The sequence below is a fragment of the Drosophila teissieri genome, chromosome X (genome assembly GCF_016746235.2).
Source record: "Drosophila teissieri strain GT53w chromosome X, Prin_Dtei_1.1, whole genome shotgun sequence".
Lineage (NCBI taxonomy): Eukaryota > Metazoa > Arthropoda > Insecta > Diptera > Drosophilidae > Drosophila > Drosophila teissieri.
This window is the reverse complement of record NC_053034.1, coordinates 34727-56020: the sequence shown is the minus strand read 5'-3', so window position 1 is coordinate 56020 and position 21294 is coordinate 34727. Positions and strand designations below refer to the sequence as shown.

The 21294-nt window shown below is 38.8% G+C and overlaps 3 protein-coding genes and 1 long non-coding RNA gene across 15 annotated transcripts in view; 2 read left to right on the top strand and 2 right to left on the bottom strand.

Annotated features, from left to right (window-relative positions):
* The window catches only part of LOC122625046, a 46899-nt gene extending 43278 nt beyond the window's left edge, over positions 1-3621 (bottom strand). For both annotated transcript variants that reach the window (XM_043804896.1, XM_043804897.1), the window contains exon 1: positions 3574-3621. The gene's annotated coding sequence lies outside the window, so the exon portion shown is untranslated. The remainder of the gene's footprint in view (positions 1-3573) is intronic.
* On the top strand, positions 353-4277 carry LOC122625047. Its single transcript, XM_043804899.1, has 10 exons — positions 353-1250; positions 1317-1495; positions 1562-1770; positions 1828-2228; positions 2305-2384; positions 2437-2535; positions 2591-2847; positions 2910-3104; positions 3162-3331; positions 3605-4277. Exons 1-10 carry the CDS (start codon positions 353-355, stop codon positions 4087-4089), a joined length of 2973 nt encoding a protein of 990 aa, XP_043660834.1. The 3' UTR covers positions 4090-4277.
* Positions 4278-4394: 117 nt separating this feature from the next.
* Positions 4395-6409, top strand: LOC122625048. Of its 4 annotated transcripts, XR_006326530.1 has the most exons (4): positions 4414-4861; positions 5961-6047; positions 6108-6133; positions 6187-6409. It is a non-coding gene; the product is annotated as an uncharacterized LOC122625048 (long non-coding RNA). The 4 variants fall into 4 exon arrangements; XR_006326528.1 differs by having other exon boundaries at positions 4395-4731; positions 6108-6409; XR_006326529.1 differs by having other exon boundaries at positions 4408-4861; positions 5961-6133.
* A 501-nt stretch (positions 6410-6910) lies between these two features.
* Positions 6911-18778, bottom strand: LOC122625044 (active breakpoint cluster region-related protein). Of its 8 annotated transcripts, none has more exons than XM_043804889.1 (15): positions 18616-18775; positions 16673-17158; positions 13321-13901; positions 12582-13212; positions 12129-12436; positions 11930-12056; positions 11330-11350; positions 10658-10756; positions 9030-10034; positions 8583-8966; positions 8354-8514; positions 8063-8202; positions 7744-7993; positions 7469-7680; positions 6911-7407 (listed from the first exon to the last, which is right to left on the bottom strand). In XM_043804889.1, the coding sequence occupies exons 2-14, from the start codon at positions 17000-17002 to the stop codon at positions 7491-7493; spliced, it is 4227 nt and encodes a 1408-aa protein (XP_043660824.1). In that variant the 5' UTR covers positions 17003-17158; positions 18616-18775; the 3' UTR covers positions 6911-7407; positions 7469-7490. The 8 variants fall into 8 exon arrangements, with proteins under 8 accessions (XP_043660824.1, XP_043660825.1, XP_043660823.1 ...); XM_043804890.1 differs by having other exon boundaries at positions 6911-7404; XM_043804888.1 differs by having other exon boundaries at positions 6911-7680.
* Between the last annotated feature and the right edge of the window lie 2516 nt (positions 18779-21294).

The following is a 21294-nucleotide window of genomic DNA, read 5'->3' as shown; positions in this document are numbered from 1 at the left end:
TAGCCCAAAGTGTCTTTTGGCGGTCACCGAAATCCTTGGCACCCTTATTACAAATAAGCCATCGTTTCAGTCGATAACCACAATCATGCCAATGAACGAACTCATCAAAATATAATACTGCGACAATGTCAGCGGAGGAACACGAGGCAGTAATCAACAGTGCGCACAACTGCGTTCCTCGGATAAACCAGCAGAATACCTAAAACCATGAAGGGTAGAGACTAGTCAAATAAAGCTAGAGAGAGTTAACAGCGACCGGCAGTTTAGCACTACATTTTTGGAAATTAGTTTAAAGTGGCAAAGTGCAGACTAGTGGGAAAAGCAAAACAGTGCCCCTTACTTATTGGCAAATATGTCAAACCTAAGCATAGCCTTATTGGCTGTTCTACTGCTCAGCGTCAACTGTGTCAGCAAGTGCTCAAATGAGACTGAAAAACTTGAAGCAGTGCCCTTGACAGGACATCAGTTTGTTAACAGGAATGGCAACACCACCATTTTGCATGAAGTGCAGAAAACGGAAACAGAGTTACCACTATTATTAAACACACACGAGGTCCTGCCGCTTAAGCCGCTGAAAAAGAAGCCTTACTTGCCCCTTGAGAAGATCATACCGACCATTGAGTATGTAAAGCCACCGCAACCACTCAAGGAGTTTGAATTGCATCCAGTTACCTTTGACTTTAATTTGGGTGATTTAGAGGATCTGGAACACGAGGTTATTAAGAAGGGTGATCTCAACAGCCAAGAGCAGCATGTCCTGGCCTTAGACACTAGCTACAATCCCTCCAATCCCGATGAGAACGATACTGTGGATGTAGACATCGCCGAGTTATCCACAGAGCCCACCACAGCCACTTTGCCGGGAACGACGACGACTTTCTCGTCGATGACCAGCAGCACATCCAATACTCACATTCTAAAGATCCTGGGTAGTAAGCCGCCAATGGCACCAAAACTAAGTCGCGATCTGCTTAAGCAAAGTGGAGACGATGAAATGCAACTAAAAACCTTGGGCAGAACTATTAATAGCATCCATCGTTATCTGGGGACAAACGCGAATGGAACAGGAAACGGCAGCGCAGTTGAGAGTCTTTATGGCCAGGCCAACTATTTCCAACTGGTGGCAAATCTCTATGACCACTTCTACTGGCAAATTTCTGAAATCCGAACAAATGTTCGCACAGGCTGCGGGCTCGAGATGCAAGCCTATTTGACGGCACTTCATTCTAGCTATGAGTGGGCCCAAAAGGGTAAGTCACTGCATGAGAGTATCCCTTGTTTAATTTATAATCTGATTTCGATCTGAACCCTTCTAGCTTATGATTCATCTGGGCGCTACCGTGGCCAGCTGCTCTTTGGAAACGATAAGTGGCTAGGTCAGCTTTCATTCTGCTATGAGCTCAATCGCAAAAGTTTAACTGAGGAGCGCCAGCACTTTGATCTGGAGTTCTATGTGGCGGATGTTGCACTTCATTTGCCCAGGATGAATCGATCGGTTGGTTTTTGATTTAAACTTCAGATTTTTAGTATTTATAAGCCACAAATCCTGTTCCTTCTTTAGATACTTTTGAGTCTGGGAGAGTGTTTGCCCAAATCCTGTTCTGACATTGATGTCAAATCCATCTTGTCCCTTGATCCATATGCTCGAATGCTGACCGTATTGGGAGCACACAATACCTCGATACAACAACTTCCGCTTCAGATCCTGCATGTTCGCACTGTGCCCGGACTTTATACGCACTGGCGTCAGTTAAAGTTTCAGGTGTTCATGTAGGTTCTCATCTCAGAAAAGCTCTGCAACTTTTTCAAATTGTTATCCCACTGTAGCAGCTTTATGCTCACTCTTTTTCTGGTGATTTTGGTTGCTTCCTATTATCAGCTCAAAATCGACGAACGTCGCTTAGTGGTGGCTCCTATTGCAGCCATTAGTGGCAAATGCGATAGAACCTCTGCCAAAAACCATGGATTTTATGGCAAGTCCTTCGAGCTATTTCAAATGCGGCCCTTGGGCTGTACAAGTGCGTCCACGGATGTTCCCGAAGTAGATGTCAATGGAAACAGACAAAGATGTGAGGCCTCATCTGACATGGAAAATGGTGTTCAACGAGAATTCGGTGACCCCAACACTTCCACGTCAGTTGGTGGAAAGTCAGAGATGGCCGATTATCAAGTGGAAACTGGAAGCTGTGCTGGAGGCACTGGAACTTATGAGGCGAAGCAATCTGTCGGTGAGCATTAAACCATAAGATTGTTCATATATTTAATACCATTCACCCTGCTCCTAATCCTCCTCACCCTTCACAGCTTTGCACCACCAAATACTATTGTGCTTCGCCTTGCAAACCAATGCCAAGGCGATTCTAAACATCAGCAAAACCAAGGAGGTAAGTTTAGAGGTATATCAATTAATCTGCTACTGTTGGCTTTCCTTAGCAGACCCACACTGCATGCCTGCATGGATTAAGAGTATTCTCTGTTCTTTGGACCATGATGGTGCACACCTATCTCCAAATGTTTGCAATTGGTGAAAATAAAGTAAGTTCAATTCTATATAAACAAATCGCACCGTATTAACCAAGCCAAACACCAGTTTGAAAGGATCATCACAGAGCGCTCTTTTTGGTATCAGGTGATTGGCAATGCCACCTTCTCAGTAGACTCATTCTTCTTTATCAGCGGCCTGCTGGTCACTTTGCTCTACCTCAAGCAGGATCGTAAACATCCGACTGAAACGCGCCTGTTTATTAAAAGCAGCTTTTCGGAAACGCTTATGATGCTGCTTTATCGCTACCTACGACTTACACCAGTGTATCTCTTTGTAGTCATCTTTAATGACTTTGCCGTACGGTAAGCTATATTTATTGTAGTCCTTCATAATACTTTCCCATAACATGCATTTATTTTGGCAGACAGGGGCTAGACACTTCGGTATTTCAACCTGCCAAAATCGAACACAACACTTGTCGCATCTATTGGTGGCGCAATATTTTGTATATAAACAACTATTTTCCGCAAACAGAAATGTGCATGATGTGGAGCTGGTATATGGCCAACGAAATGCAGTTTTATGTGATGGCTGCTCTGCTTTTGGCTTTGGCCAGAAAGTGAGTAAAAGCTTCTCTATTTTACTTGCCTTAGAACTTAAAACTTATTGTTTTCAGGTACTTCAAAGCTGTGGCTATTACGCTTTTCGTTTTTCTACTTAGCTCGTGGAGCATTTCTGGTATAATATCCTTGACACATCAGTACACCCACAAAGTTTCCCTGCCCTTCGAGTCTTTTGACTTCCTGTATGACAAGCCATGGCAACGAGTGGGTTCTTATATAGTAGGTGAGTAAACACTTAACAAATAACGAATCGGACAGTCGGACGGACATGGCTACATGATAATCATGCAAATTTCGCATCTAAAGCGTTACAAAAGCAAGAAAATAAAAACATTCCAACAGTATACATTATATGTTTGAAATCCGTGAAACGTATCCCACGTATTGATTTAAAAATAATATTTGAACTACACACGGCATTATATGGGTACATAGTTGAAAATGTGAATTTAATTCTTGACTTACCCTAATCATTCACTTCTTCATTTTTTTACAGGAATGTGCGCCGGATACGTTTTGTACAAGGTGAAGACTCCGCCACTGATTTCTAGGCGCTTAAACCTAAGCCTTTGGGCTTGCAGCCTGTTTGTGCTTGTGATCGTGGTCTTTGGGGTTTGGGAAGGACAATTAGGCACCGTCAGCAGCGCCTTTTACGTGGGCGTAGCCCACACTGCCTTTGGATGCGGGCTAGTGTGGATCGTCTTATCCTGCTGTTGGGGGCTTGCGCCGACCGTAAATGCAATCCTCTCGTATCGCGTTATGTGGCCACTTTCGCGACTCACATACTGCGCTTATCTGATCCATCCCATCATAATGTTCATCTGCTCCTCGCACATGAGCGGAACTGTCCACCTAAGCAATCCTCTCATACTGACCTTGTTTTTAGGCAACGCCGTCGTGTCCTTCGGCTCCGCCTTTGTCATATCCGCATTTTTCGAAGCACCCGTCATCCGGATACTTAAAATCTGTTTTAAAAAGTGATCGAATCTTTTGGCAACCAATTTGATTAATTGTTAGTTACGCGCCCACATACATACATATGTATCTTCGAAGTGTAGTTGGTTTTTCTTCCCTTTTTTTCGAGTCTGCATCGAAGTAATGCACAATCAGATGAAAGTTGATGCCTATATATCTATAAGCTTAAATATGTTATATATTCTTATAAATGAAGTGGGCTTCCTCAGTGGAAGTTAGGCGTTTTTAAATAAAATATACCTTAAACCAAAGATAATCAGCATTTAATTTTACTCAATTTTTATACATAATATCCAAGTGGTCCCGATTTAAATTAGCTTGGAGTTTTTTGTTAAATAAACTTCACTTAGTTCATGACAATATATAGTCTGTGCCTCAACGTCAGTACTATTCAAACAGTAACATAAATATATTTTATTTATACAGAGAAAATGTTCGAAGTTTTGCTTTTCTCAACAGTTTCGATGTGTACCATGGTACTCATTGTACATACATGCAAGAGACAATGGGCCGTATCGAAACGCCGATGTCATATCAATAAGTTAAAGGAAATGCAGTTCGAAGTACAAATAGTTCTGCAGGAGGAACAAAAAGCTATTGATTCAGTAGCATGGATGATGCGATCAGACATGGCCAGGATTGATTACGGTAATGATGAGTTCAATGCAGAACTAGATAACTTGCATAGGATTTGCTGGAACGCAAAAAAAGAATTGGAAAAGTTGGAGACAAAGCTGCTTGAGTTCAACAACTCAATGTATCCAAAATGAAAATAAATGTAAGGCGCGTTTTAAAATGTTTAAGTATAAAATGTTCTTAAATTGTTGAATATTTTAAATTTCTCAATTGAATCATTTAAATTAAAGTCTTTGTTAGTCAATATATTTTATTTTTGTTAAAACTAAAGAAAAAGTTATGGTATTGAATCCCAGGCATAAAACGCATTTTACTATGGCGAATATCTAAAACGTATCGATGTTGGGGACCGCGGTACTATCGATATTACTATCGTATTTTTGCAGGTCTATTGCATGGGTTGTATCATTTTCAATAAATTAATTATACTCAGGGAAAGTAAAGTAAAGTAAAGAAAAGAAGTGTCGAATTTTTATAGAGCAGCTCCCTAAGCGTTCTAGCAAGAGCATGTCAAGTCGCCAAAAATCTACGTGTCATTCAAGCCGAAGGCTCCTCAAGATTCTTAACCTGCTGTATCCGTAATCCGTTTGCTTATCTAGCTAAAAAGCGGCTGATGGTTCGTAGATTTCATCAACAAAAGCTTCACGAAAGAAAAGCATGTTTCTTCCCCGAGAACAACAAGTTGACTAAAGCGAGCCATAGTGAACAACAAGTGTCTCTAGTCCCCGTCGATGCGCAAATGCGAAATAGAAGGGAAGATACTTTTTTGTAAAGTGGCCTACAGTACCGGTTTTTGAGTACCTTGGTCCTGTGCCTGTGCTGAATTTGCAGCTTTGTAAGCTCATCCATGAGATAGAAGGCTTTAAAAAGTTGGAATTTCATGATATACTATATAAAATTGCCGGCAGTCACAGAGTTTTCGGAGCTCGCCCTCATCTTTAGTTGATTTTCTGGGGATTGGCAGGATTGTTACCACATTCTGGTAGTGGAAAATTCAAACATAATCTACTTTAGTTGGACTGGAGAGATAGTGATTTCGAAATGATAATCCTTGGGGAGAAGCAAAAGAAAAAACTAAAAGTTAATAAAGAACCAGTTCCGACATTTAGGTAGCATTCACACCGTCTAAATTGCCAAGGGAAATAATCCTAAAAATTCCCCGGAATTTGAACTTCCTGCTGAAGTAAATCACGTGGCTCAAAAATATATTTCCTGTTGGTTAACGCTCAGATCGTTTTCAGCGCTCAAGACAGTGAAGATAGTCAACGTTTGCGTCGCAAAAAAAAACAAACTGGCAGAAAAATTCGAGACGTTGGAGACATATTGAAGTATGTGTTGGTCATACCTGTTAAGGATTTTTAAATACTATTTCTAATCCGTGTTCCCAGAGCCTTTGTCGAGCTGCATTCCTTAAGTACTTCCTCGTATTTGTATCGTCACTTCGGCTATTTTATCTTCATCTTCAAGGCGGAGTCCAAACGCGCCCTTAACGCTTTCAATTGGTACTTGAGTGGAGCGCCAATGAAGACAACCAGGACGAGGAGCAGTTTTGCAAGCAGACGGCGATCGAATTCGGCACGAGTCTGGGCAGCCCCTTCGCCCAAACGCAGTAAAAGCTCCTTCATCGATGTAGAGGGAAATGTGCAGACAAATCAAGATGATGAGGAAACACAATAGTCTCCATGCCCAGCTTGAAAATGTATAAAGTACACAATATAATTTTTAATTACTGATATGAAAAACTTCTCTAAATTATAATTACATTGACTGAATAATAATGTCGAAGTTCTATAGCAATATCTAAATAGATTATATTTTATTTTACGTTCTTTTATTATATAAAACCTAATTAAATAAAAAAAAAATCAAGTTTAAAGGCAGACATATTTTATATTAATCAGCCGGAAAAACTCACTAACAATACTTCTGTAAATTAAAGTATTAATAAGTGGTAGTGTAAATATAAGTATATATATGTTTTTATATAAGTATATAAATATACATACAATTATATGCGCATATGTATATATATATATACGCATGTATATATAGTATATATACATATATATTTGTTTTATAAGTATACATATACAAGTAGTAGAATATATATATTTTATTTATATATATATATATATTTATAAATATATATTTACATATATAAAAATATATATATATATATTTATATGTATACCTATGTTAGTTAGGGAAAATATTTTCAATTTTCTGTTTTCCTTTTTTTTTTTTGCAATTGTTGCAGTAAGCAGAAGTCGCATCCAAATGTAAAGAAGACAGCCTACAGATCTAGGCAAGTATGTGTAATACATGGGATTCGTTTTTAGTAAACGGAGAAGCAGCGGATGTACAATTGTTTAACACTTGGTAGTTCCAAGTGTGCGATGTGCGTGGGTGACCCGACATTGAGCTGATATGTTGTCATCCCTGGGTCCTTGAATTGATCTTGGTGTTTGCCTTTTTCTCGTCCTATCATCATATTCGGTTTAGAATTGCAGTTTCGGATTCTGGTATATACAGTAGGCAGCAACAGCGTGTTATGGTGTTTAAAGAATTTAAAGCCCTTTTCCGTAGCTTCATGGTAGTTGGGCGGTTTCTTGTATGATATAGGGGATGTCAGAAAGATTGGGAGGTGGTGTATGCGTAGGCTATCCATCAACTTAGTTTTTTTAACTGCTATTGTTTGTAAAAAAAAATATCTATAATTTTGGTACATATATATATTTCCATATGTAACTGTGTAAACGGCTCACGAAGTCCTAATCCTTCTTGATGCGTGCCTGAAGAAAGCAGTATAGGATTCCTGCCTGAGCCATAACGTCGACAGTGCTGGCTGCCAGTGGATCTTTTTGCTTCACCTGCGTTTGGCCCGGCCTAAGCAAGGTTGGTCCAAACACCATTGCCAGATTGTGCAACGACATTTTGTTGTCTGTCTCCTTTTCGTGGACTCTACAATAAGTCGTGTCAAAAATAAGTATATTTTTGATATCCATGTAGCTAAAAGAAACAAACCTTATTAAATGATCTAATATCGAAGTGATGGAGGCTTTGTTGGCCTGTGGCAGCTCCTCAAAAACTTTGAGGAGCTCGTTGATTCGTGTGGATTCGTTGTTGTTGCTAAAGGCGCTGAATGTGTCAAAAAATCGTGGATAAAGCTGATCCGTGAATAGGGCCTCAGGGAGCTCTCTTAGAAAAGTCTTCAAAATGCCAGTGACCGAATGGATGTCCACCTCGCGTAGCAACTGCTCCGCCTCATAGGCATCTGAAGAAAATAAAATAAAACGGCAAATTAGTAATAAGACATGGTTACCCATCAAAACCGCCTATTTACCAGATTCAAAGGCCTTCTTAAGCTTCGCCAAATCAGAAGCGGAACCACTGACGCGGTAGCAGCCAACCTCCAGCATCCCACGCCGCTCTACTTCCCGAATGCAGGCGCCTATGATGAACGGAATGTCGCGTTTTTCACGTCTGAATAAAGCAGAATATACAATAATTCATTAATAATTAAAATTGCTCACAAAATTTAATAACATATCAAATTTATTTTAAAATCAAGATCTTCACTAATTTCATTTCACGAAAAGTGGTGCTTTTTTTAATATATAGAACTATTATTTACTTTAATACTTGACTCATTTTGGCACCAAAGAGGGCTCCTGGCTTAGTGTTGCCGCGGCAGAGCTCGCCTGGAATAAAACGGAAGCTACAGCCAAGCTCTAAGGTATCACTAAGTTTAATTGACTTCGGCTGCGTGGTTTCTGTCAGCCAACTAAGACTCAACTATGGAATCAAAAGGGAATTATTATTGATGTAGTATTGAATCACAACGTTAAACTATAAACTCCTACCTTAAGTATGTGCTTGGCTCTAAGAAGCGGCCGCTCCTTGGCCTCATACAGAAGGATGCGCACATTCTGGCTGCCCTCTAGTTCTAGCATAAAGCTCTCGTTCCAAAGCGGCGTTTGACTGCGACATATCATCTTGGTGGTGGCCTTGCGAAAATAGTGGCCATAGGAGTCCACCTCGACGCAGATGTACAGGTCGTCCGCCTGCTCCAGTCCTTCCAGTCCTTGGACACCCATGTACAGGTCTCCAACCAGCAGGCTCTCATCGTTGGTGTTACGCATAAGATATGAACCCATTTCAGTTTTCATGCCCTTCTGCATGGCCACAATGAAGGCGGTAACCTCCAATGAATTAATAGTATTTGCCCCAGGCAGGTTGCACTTTTGCTAAATAAACATATAAGTATGTTTTATCTCCTTACTAAGCTGAAGTAGGTCACAGAAACTAACCTTAAGGGATGAGATTGAGTCAATCCACTGTGTCCTCTCGAAATCCGAGCTAAGAAAGAAGGTTATGGTTTTATTATTTGCCTTGTTTCCCAGGCGCAACACCAAATTGGGCGTTGCCAGCACCAGCTGTGATTCCAGATCCGCCAGCTTGCGGCGATATTTTTCGCCGGACCGGAAGCCCCCATTTCCACTGTTAGCCACCTCCATGGCCAATTGATCTCGAACGGAACGTAAATTGCGTTTTACTTGCGAAATGTTCGCTGGACTAGATTCCTTAAGCTCGACCGCCGGATCTGCTTCCTCATAAATGGATACGTCCTTCAGCGGAATGAACCACTTGAGCTCATAGTCAATACGATCGCGTCCTAATGCCTTGTACTTGGCACATGCGATGACATCATTAAAAAGGAAGAGATGCCGCAGCTTGCGATGCCCATCGACAAGTTCCACAATAAAAGAATTACGTACCATGCGTCTTAAATTCCGATTCGATTCAATTGGCAGACGCTGATTGACCACATTGAACTGATTGAGGAACATCTGAATAATCTTTTGTGCCTGCCTTAATGGCTGGTGATCCGGATGTGCATTTGGGGTTTCGCGCAGCAAATCGTTGAAGACCAACGCATTTATTTGCACTCTCGCCACTGGTTTGTGCAATAGATCCTCTAGAGTTAGTGATTGCTCCGTTTGCAGATTAAGCACAATGGTGGAGACTATCTTTTTGAACTGGGGATTATTTGCACTGCACTTCTTCACCGTTTCTATAGCATTTTTGTAGTTGTGCAAAAAGGCACTGTATAAGTCAAACATATCCGCCAGACGACGAAACGGCTCACCGATCAGCACATCACCGCCCTCGTGAGACACAATGGTCTTTAAATCAGATAAGAAGGCGGTATGCAGATCGTAAAGCTCATCGATTTTAAAGAAAATTGTGTTCTCCTCCTCCTCCCTGATCACAGGCTGCGAAGTTGTTAGGGTTGCGTGGATGGCCTTCTTGTACTGTATTTGGTAGAAATAGGAATTAGTCGTATTAGCAATATTACCAGCTTATATAAATCACGTTCTAACTCCTTTGTTATACCCTTATAAATTTTAGTAAAAGCAGTAAAGGAGAACTAGCGACCATAAAGTATATATAATCTTGATTCAATATCAACAGGAGGCATATAAGTCGAAACGGGCTGCTATAGGATCGCAAAAAAAAAAAAAAAAGTCTAAAGTACCTTCGTTGTATGTGGTCATTAAGTGTTCTATTTCCTTTTATTGATAATAGATAATTTTAGTTTTAAATTAATACAAATCGGACGACTATATCATATAGCTGCCATGTGAACAGACAGAAAATTAATAATATTAAAAAAGAATTCATAGTTTTGTTGTTTCTGATTAATTATTGTTCATATGGGGTATGGACTAGTTTTCTTTAATTATATAATTATTGCAAGGGCATGTTTTCGCTTGTCGAAGTTTTTGTTCACTTCTAATTTTTTTGGTTAAAAACTTTTCAATTTAATAGCAAATAATATCTCGTGATTTTTATATTAAATTAAAATATCTTGACAAAATATAAGGAAGGTATACACTTCCTACAAAACAAAATTTATAAGATCTGCATTACTCACCTGCATCATTTTGTTAAGACATTCCACGTAGATCGTCTCACTCTGAATAATTGAGCTGAGTATGGATCGTATTTTAGCACCGCGTGCATTTCCACAAACCTAGGAAAAAACGAACCACTTGGATGAGATGGGTAGTTGAATGTGGTTTAAGTACATATAAAACGTGGTAGATGAGGTCAACATTTTCCTAATTCCAATTCAAAGGCGTTTCCACAACTAAATACAAATTATGTTAAATAACTTATCATATGGTGTCGTCGCGCCGATACAGTTAGCAAAAAATTTACAACATTGTCTTTTTGCGAGACTACGTAAACAGTACGAACACACCCAAACTGGCATGAATGAGACAGAGAAAGGAATACTGTGATTAATGGACAATACGTGGGAGCAACCAGGAAGAAATGATATATAAAAATCTATCAGTAGAAGGTGCGCAAAAAAATAATTGTGGGCGTGAGCTTAAGCACAAACGAAGGCAGAACTTAAATGGGAAACATAGACACTATATACGTTAAAAACAAGCAAAAACAATGTACAGATATGTCCAAATGTATGGAAAGGTTAATGGATCCCATACCACATTATAAAGCATCTACTGTTGGTAAATTAAATTCTACGAAGTCAATGTAAGAACCTTTGACTGATATATTATCCGTATCCGGTACTTACAAGTATCGCCGAAACTAAGTTCTGTTGGGAAAAGAAAACAGAAACGAATAATCTTCGTTAGTTCGGTGTTAGTATAAAAAGTCAACTCTTAGGGTGTTGATGGTTATGAATTTCGTTAGGGTAGAGTTTTATGCTAACAATAAATGTTTCTGGACTTTTATTAAAGTCTTAAAGTTTTCTTTTTTGATTTCGAAATTTTACATACTCTAACGCCTTTGTTAATGAAATACATAATTCATGATTTTTGCAGCGCCGTTTTGTTTTTAATGCGAATAAAATCATAAAAAGCGAAAAAAATTAAAATTATTTAAAAAAATCTGGGTTTTTTGGTTCTGAAGTTCTCAGTTTTAGAGCACTGAAAAGTTTAGTGCAATTAATGGCACATGCATTATAAACCGAGGTCTCTAATTCATTGGCGCTTGGAATGCCTAAGACTACTTGTTAGCTTTTAGACGCCTTGCATGTTGATGCATCGAGGGTAGGTGGTTAAGTACAACGACAAAATGACAGAAATAAATAAGTTTGCTTTGGCACTAAGTAACCGGATAACGACCACAGAGGACTGCAGCAGTGGCGGTCTTCAGTGAACTGACAACAAACCTTGCGAATTGCTCCCGGGGTAGTTTGTGTTGTGGTTTGATCGTCGTGCGAAATCGTGCGCAATATGGGCGGACCCTCGTACTCCCCGTCACTGTCTAGCGAACTGGATCGCGTCTCATTGCTTTGCCTTTAAAATGAATAAACAAAATATAAATTTCCATAATTTGAGTTCTGGAATTTATCGGAAACTTAAACTCACTGTAGGAAGTAGTCGATGTTGACATAGTTTGAGGTCCTGCCTGGAGATTCGGGATCCGCTACATTAGGCAAAGGTAACACGCTGCTGCCAGGCGTCGACAAATCATCGCGACTGGATGAGGATCCGGTGCGTCCGGGCTTGATAAACACGTATTCTCCGTCGCCGTTGTCTAGCGGTACGCTATCATAATACGGCTCATTGTCTGCTGAAGCTCCGCCGGCTGCCGCAGACTGCTGGTATGCCGCCTTTGCACTTTCCGAACTTAGCGAAGATACGCTTTCGTAGCTCTTGATCTGCTTGGAAAAAAACTGGCTATCATTAGATTACTTATAAAGAGAGAAATCAATTCCGTAGTGTCCCATACAATATGTTACCATAATGAGATAGCTTTGGAGAAAATATTTCTTACAGCCTACTTAAAGTCTTAAGACCTGCTAAAAAATCGTAACTTACCACCTCCGATATGCCTTGTGATGTCAGAGACTCCTTGGACCCTACACTACGCTGGTTGGTACCCGATTCTCGCGATTCCGTTCCGTTGTCCGCATCGCTAGCCTGCAGGCAGGTGCGCGATCTCCTTTCCAGGCTGCTAGTGGAGCTGCTGTCCGCCATTGCCAGCTTTCCGGTTTTACTTAAACTACCTGTTGGCGAGGCACCAACTCCAGTTCGTCCAGGAGTCAATGATCGCCCGGGCGTGGAGGCAGTGCGTCCTAGGCTACCACCGCCAGAAGGCGAGGAGTCGTTCCTCCTCGTCGGTTCCAGGCTGTCTGTCTTGCTTACCATCTTGCGACCGAGCTCTTCCATTAATTCCGGATTATTTACGTTCACAAATTTACAAAGCTCCGGTGTGGTTTTTCGATTTGCCGAGTACTTGGAATCTAAATTATCAGATGACTTCTGGCGCAATATATCAGACGGCTTAATGTTACGCTCCAGCGAATTGCCCAGACTGTCGAAGGCGAGATTGCCGCTTGAACTGCTCGGCATCGTGTTGATCAGATATGTTTCCCTTTTGGGTGAAGACGACAGCTGCTGGCTGGGAATGGTAGGGGGCTCAACTCGCCGAATGTTCTTCGGCGGAGGTCTGGGAAAAGAAGAATAAGGGACATTAGAAGGGAGACTATGCAATTATAAGAACTAAGATTTGACTTTTAACTTGGCAGGATATATTTATTTTACTTAGTTTTCTCACCTGGGTGGCATTTTCTTTTTCGCCTCTACGTGGGCAGCGTACGAAGTGAGCGATGGCGAAAGCGGTGGAGCGGTGGCTTCCGAATATCGAGAAAATGTAGATGGTGGCGTAGGTTGTTGCTGCGGTTCACTAATCCCTGATGACGAGGTAGTTCCATCATCGCCTTCCTTGTCTTTGGCCTCTTTGACCTGAATGACGGTAACGTATTGGGACGTCGATTTGCGCAACGGCTTGTCGGTATCGCCATCGTTTCCTAAACGCTCTCCTGCCACGTTATCCGGCTGGGCTTTAATAGATGCCGCCAATTCCGTGATGCACTGCTGCAGGGCTCCATTGGTGTCCCCACTACTACTATCCTTGCCTCTGTCTTCCCGCTTTAAATTCAGCTCTTCTGTTCGTTTGCCGTCCGCCGTTGTCGTGGTGGAGTGCAGAGGTCCGCTCACCACTTCCGATCCAAAACTATTCCCACCTTTGACGGCATTTGGGTGTGTTGTGTATTTGTTGTCCGACTTGAGCGACAGGCGATCCTTGTCCTTGGCGCCAGTTGAAGAAGAAGATTCGCGCAGATTTAAACTAGATTTCTGTGTATAAATAAAAGAGAAAGTGGCCAAATCAGTGAATTAGTAACCTTTAAACCAATCATAACTGATTTTAATTAACTTAATTAGGGAAAGTGAGCCTTAATGAATTTGCATCCTAGAAAAGATAGATACAGAATGCCAAAAGAAATAAGGTATGCAGTGGTCTGTTTTTTTAGTATGCGAGAATTGACAGTAGGTTTAGATATTTTTATTTCCTCTAAAAGGGTGATATTTAATAATTAGGATTGGACAAGATTCTAGGCAGTTTCCTCTGTCTGGTGGTAAACAAATTTATTCCCACAAAATAGCACAAACTTTTTTGAAAATACATTATTTTACCCGTTAGTCATAAAGTAAAATGGAATATTTAGATTGGTGAAAAGTATTTAGTAGGTAGAAGAAGCCATATACTATAAATTCTTGATCATCCTGATCTAGCCCAGTTTATGTGGGCTATATCTTGCCACGCCTACTTTACCGCCCAAAATTGTCACGACTAACCTTTTTTTTCATTTTGTTTGTTGTAATTTTTTCTTATTTTTTTTATTCGTATTACCAAAATTATAAAACATTTTGCAAAAGTGTGGGCGTGTATATACTTCATATGGTCGGAAACGCTTTCTTCTGCCTGTTACGTATTTTTCAAGGAATATGGTATAATCTTTTACTTTACGAGTAACGAGTATAAAAACTACACCGGTGACCAGCAGAAACAAACCGATAACGGAACAAAAAAATAAATAAGTAAAGAAAGCAGCGGCCAGACTAGGCGCTTATTGCCAAGAAGTTAAAAATGTCTAAACAAAAAATTTCTGGTTACCGAAGTGGATATCCAAGTGGGTGGTGACTTAAATGAGAGTGAAGAAAGCGTGCCCAAGTGCAACTAAAAGCCCAAAAGGTCGAGAGCTAGAGTTGTAGATAAAAGTGGAAACTCCCTTTTTTCGCTGCTATCGCTTAATTCTTTGATTACAAGATTGTATATACACTTATAGATAAATGAGACCTAAAGATATAACATAGGCACGGATTCTACGTGTATGCGCGTTGTTTTATAGAATGTTGCGATAAGTATTTTATTGATTTCAACTTGTCATAATACAGCTAAAATTGTTTTGGCTTTTGGATCTTAGTAGCTTTTTTCATTTTTAATGTCATTATGTTGAATATACATATGTTATTGGCAGTAGAGATGTCGTTCTCAACCAATTACTTTTACGCACCCCTCTGGACCATAATTTAAACTTCTCTTTAAAAGAAGCCATGCTTAAAAATCAGCGCCACTTTGTTGAGCTATTTTTCCTTTGGTGTAGCTTAGAAATTGAGTTTACAGATTTAGTGAAATCTGCTGGTTAAAAGGAAATATAGGGGTAAACAATGACGTAGTGACTATGACTGGGAGATAGGATTTCAATCAACTGCAAATACGTAAAAAACACACACTTGCGCGAACGTACAAAAATTATTAATAGTTTACGTAATTGGTTGTTATTGTTTGCCCTTGGTTTTTTATTTTGGCTATTCAACAGGCGGCTTTTCGTAACTCAAATATAACTGGAACTCTTTTTTTAACTATATTTACAGTTATTTATATATTTTATGTATATTATGAATGACGCGTATCCGTCCGTTCGTCCCGTCACTGTTATTCACCCCAAAACTATACTGACGACAATATATGTGGCGACGCCAGAGCCAACGCTAGAAACCTTTAAAAAAAAATGAAACACACACACCCGACAATCCCGCGTTCTGTATAAAAAAACTGCTGGTGTGGGTAGATAAGGGGCCACCATTTGAGATATCGAAACGAGCGCTATAAGTGGTAGAGCCCATGGACAAAGCACACGTAACCGCAACTTTTTCAACTAAGCAGATCAAATATTGTACTCTAATGTTTAAAAGTGTTATAATTTATACAAAGAACAAGTTAAAGTCGTTTCTAAATTAATAAAATGCGACATTGACAGTCAATGTCGCATTTGACCTAGTATTTCCTTTAGTTCGCGTTATCAAAGTTTTACCGTACTTATATGTTACTTATGCTATAGTCGAGTTCTCTGACTATCAAATACCCGTTACTCAGCTAGTGGGAGTGTAAACGAGAAAGTTCAACAATTTTTTAGCACATCGATCGAAATTGGCAAAAAAAAAATGTTGGCATACCGATAGAAATTTGAAAGAAAAATACGACAAAAAATGGTAATTTCAACACACTTATAAACATTATGGGAGTTAGAAGGGGCGTTGCCAAAGTGTTCTGGCTATACCTATGAAAATTGGCAAAACAAATAATACAACGAATAATACAAACGTGTAGGTTTAGCGCCTGTGGGGCTTTTGTAGTTTCTGAGATCTCGACGTTCATACGAACGGACGGGCAGGCTCGGAAAAGCTTCCTTCTACCAGTTACATACTTTTCAGCGAATGTAGTATACACTTTTACTCTACGAGTAGCGGGTATTAAAATATTAATCTTTTGTGGTTGTCTGATAATAATGAGTGATACACCAGTCAAAAGATGCCGCAGAACTAAAAGGATTGCACACCAAAGTTTATATATCTGAATTTTCTTCTCACATTTTGCAAGTTTTACAAACATTTTTCTCTAAACATCCAATATTTTCCTACCAAGGAATAATTATTCTTGGTGACTAAAATGATTTTTTGGTTGCACTACCTTTTATCTTCATTAAAACGTATTTCGTTATATTTAATATTACTTAAATATTTCATTATATAAAATAAGTTTTAGTCGATATATATATACTCACAAATTCTTTGTCTACGTTGGTGTTGTTTTCTTCTGGTGGAGCTCCATTGGTGGGGCTGCTGCTGTTGGTGCTGCTGGCACAACTACCGCTCGCAGCCTCAAAGAGTGCCTTTGGATCACCGCCAGAAGCGCGATACCTTTCCACGTCGGACAGCAGACGCTCTAGATACTCCACATAGAGTGTCTCCTGCTCAAGCTCCTTGCTTAGCTCAATGATGCGCACCTTGTGTCGCTCGAGACTAGCCCGAACATCCTGTTCCCAAGCATCGGATAGAGAGCTTTGCGGAAATCGCTGCATCCACAGACGCTGGAAGTCATCGAAAACGCTCATGGTGGCTCAAGCTTCTTCGGGTGCTTGCTTTTATCTTAACCGTTTTCTTTATTAATTCTAAAGATGATGATGAATATTCAAGATGATGACGCAGAGAGGGCGGGTTTGCCCTTTATGTAACAACAAGCACCAGTTGTGCGTTGTCGCCTTTATCCCCTGCAAGAAATTGTGGATTGAAATGTCAATTGAAATCTCAAATATCCTTTCAGATAAGCAGCACATACAACCACAGGAGGAGTAGTTCTAAGAGTGTGCCCTTAAGGGGCATCTGTGGAAAACTTCAGTCTGTTGGGAATCCTGGATTATAGAGCATTTATAATAATTAGGCTATCATGAAAACCGTGTGTGAAGCAACTCAAATTGGTCTAAGTATTAAACAAGTATCGAATAAGCATTACAATAAGTTAATTTCTCTCTCTCTTTTTTATGAATATTTAAAGTATTTTATGAACATCAAATTATTTGCAATACCCTCTTAAAGAGGAAAAGAGAGTTCGAGTTTGTATCGCATATAATATTGGTCCAACCCTACCTTGAACTGCGTTTTTTTGTACCCGATACTCGTAAATCAAAAAGGGTATACAAGATTCATTCAGCAACCCATATCCCTAGTACTATCTGAGTAAGGGATATCTGACTGTCAAAAAATTCTAATATAACGTTCTCTTTTGTTTTGGTATAGAAATGTTTGATGATATTAGATTTAAATATTCTGGGCATAAGCCTTTCGATTTAACATCAAACCCATGGTTTATCGATTTAACATGAGAAGGACAGTAAAGTATATTCTTAGAAGAATATATATAAAAAAAATGTTTAAACATAAAAAGCAATTTCAATTAAAAAAAAATTATAGGTTTGAGAATCAAAAATGTGAGATTTAAATTAATATCCGGCTAAAAGGTAGTTAAAGCTTCCTAGTTTGGGTAAGAATAAAAACAAAGCGGTTAAACTATTTTTTTTTTGTGCATATTGGCCAATGCACTTGTAGTACTGTTGCATTTCTGATTCCTCTTGAAAATGCATTTGTGTGTTTGTGTTCCGCTCCCTTGCATTTGTTTTTTATTTTGATGCCAAAATTGTTTTCTCCTGAATATTTATATTTTTTGCAAGTGCAGTCACAATGACTTTGAGAGATTTTCTCGGTTTTTGTTTTTTATTAAAACTCAAACTAAAGCGTAGCACACACACACACATAAAATGCACTCACGCACAAAAAAGAGAGGGATCCCTTTGATAATTGTTGTATTTGTTTTGTGGGTAATTCCTAACCTACTCCTCTTACACTTTGTTTCTTTTGTCTTTTCTCTTTCAAGAAACAAAATCAGTGGGCGTTGCAGCCACAAAAAAATTCAATTAACACATGTTCCACTTCAAAAAAGTTGTGCTTTAACACACTCAAACTTGTCCAATTGTTTTCTATCCCGTTTTACATAGAATTAAATTTTGCTTAAAACAAATTTGGATACACATAACTATATTTAATTTACTTTAAAGCGAACACACAAATACATTTGCATATGTATAGCATAAGCGCGTTTTTGCATTGGTGTGCGTAAAACTCGGCTTTGCCTTTTCGTTTAGAACTTCTTGATTTCCCAGTCACCACTTACGTTTCATTTTCGACCACGGTTTTCATTCACCATTCGCACGATTTACTTTCACATTGATTGGACTTTAACAAGTAGACAATACAGAAATATATTCCCAGATTTCCAGCCGAGCCGATTTTACAACAAAATATCGCTTATCGATTGCATGTGGATATTGGAGGTGGACTAGCCACTATCGATGTGTACTATAAAAAATACTAAAACAGCATCCATATATGAACACTAAAATAGAATATTCATAATTTGAATGAACAAAATTGTTGTTGAATAACCATTAGTTTATTTTAGCCTTTGTATTTTAATAATCCTGAAAGTAATTGCTTGTACAAATACCAATAAATGATAAACTGCTTATATACTGATTGACGTTTCCAGAATACTATTTACAAGATTCTTAAGTTCCCAATTTAAAAGGAAAACTTTTTTAATTACAATACAAAGTAAAAGTCTAGCAGACTTTCTATTGAGATATGTTATTGGTAATTTATATAAATTAGTTTTCATACACGGTTTCCTATTTTTAGCTTACAAAACGTTTCAGCTCGACCTTAAGTCGGCTTAGCACCAGCTGCCAGATAAAATAATACGTTTTACAATTAAGTCGCTACATGTTATATTACTTTTTACTTTTTGCCGGCCACTTAGTCAGACCACACCTTCTCTTTCTGAAGTTTCACAGTTTTTGATGTGGATTCTGAACGGCTTACATTAAGACGATGGACTCTTGTCTTATCTCAAATTAAACCAGATTATTAAGCTTCTGTCGTTTGTCGCATTTTTGGCTTGGCGTTCTGCATTCGCTCTACACCTTTCGTAAACTATGCATGCGAGCTTCTGGCGTTCCTCGCATTTTTTTTCGCTTCTTTGGTCTTTTTTTTTATAGAAACTTCCGGATATTGTTGGACAGCTGCATTGATTGCAGAAACTCCTTGTCGGGTCTCGCAGCCGCCAGCAGTTCCTAAATTCATTTGTTTGTTTTGCTGCTAGAGCTGGAAGAAACATCGGCGAAGTATCGATACATCGATGTTTCTACGAAATCATAAACATCGAGATTTTCAAACATCGATGTTCGATGTTTCAATTTTACCCATCACTACTGTTAATATGATCTTATTTGTGTGCGTATTTGCTTATATAGATTATAAATAAATATAAATTAGAGGCAGTCGTTGGTGGTTCTGGGGGTATTGCAGGTAGCTGTAGTTAGTTTTTGTTTTTATTTTTGTCCTTTATGCTCTTAGATATAAGGTTTTTCAGGATGTCAAGTTTCTTTTCGATGTTTTCCACACAATTAGTTAAATTAGTGTTGGGGTCGTCAGAAGGGCTTGCTTGTGGAAATGTATGCATATCTGTGGCGGTGGGGGTGACCTCTGGGCTTGAAATAAGCTCTGGGAGCTAGGCTAGTTGCCGGTGGTCTTTCCCGTCTAGGAATAGTCCGTTTATTCGGCGAGTCCAGGTTTTCGCGTGTTTTCCTTTAGTTCCGGAGATGCTCTTGGCATTGTGCCACTCTCGCCTTGGGGCCTCATTTACGGGTGGCGTCGAGGCGTCGCAAGCAGGGGCTAAATTCGAAACAGTTGGTTCAATCAAAGACATTAGAATAACAAGATGCGTAACGGCCATACATTGGTTTTGCACTATGCAGCCACTTGTTTGGTGACGACCAAAATTGCACTCTTTTCGCTCGCCTAAAATTGAGAGCGTAAAAATCTAAAAATATAATTGTCTTGCTTGTGTGAGTAAAAACATTAAAGGAGATAGTGTGTATGTGTGCGTGCTTCTGCTAGAAGACAATTTTCGGGCCGAAATCAATTTTGATCTAAGAAACAAATTTGATTAATGTTTTGGTCAATTTCGATTCAAAACTATTATGGGTTGAAAGAAGTTTTTTTAATATTAGTTTGATAAAATCGCTTTTTTAAAAACAACAAAGTAAAATATAAGAACATAATTTAACTGAATCTTATTTGCATTTTGAATACTGAAAATGGATTATTTTCATACTAGTGATTTGACTAAATAACTATAGTAAATAATTAAAACGTATACAAAGTAAATTATTATAACTACTGTAATTTAAAACAAAGACTTTCCAATAAAAGAAATTACATTTCAAAAATAAATATTTCATACAAATTTAAATACAAAATTCATATTAAAAAATTAATATATATAAAGTAAATAAAAATATAGAATCTGTTTATTGCAAAATTGATTTCTTGAAGCACGAAGTGCGGACATAAGCACCGAAGAATCATTGTCTTCTTATATTTTTCACACGTCGCACGCTGAATACTCTAATGACAATTATTCTAATATAAAGTCATATTTTAAAATTATTATGCATTATTATGTACATAGATTGTGCTATTATTATTTCTGTGTTGAATTTGAATAATTGTTATGTTAAGGCAATGCAAGACTAGAGTTTTTAAGTGGTGTCAATTTATAAAAAATAATAAAGATTTAAAGTCTAAGAACTTCTAAGATCCAGGGCATATTTTGTCATTTTTACAATGCATGTGCATACGTGTGCACTAATACAGTGGTCAGCTGTCGCTGTATGCGTACAAGAGAGCTGGTGGCTCTAGAGCTCTCCGCTCTCTGGCTTTTGAACAAAATGTCTCTTTTGCTACTAATTTGGCCGTTTTGCTTACGAATATTAAAGTTTTTAATTTAATA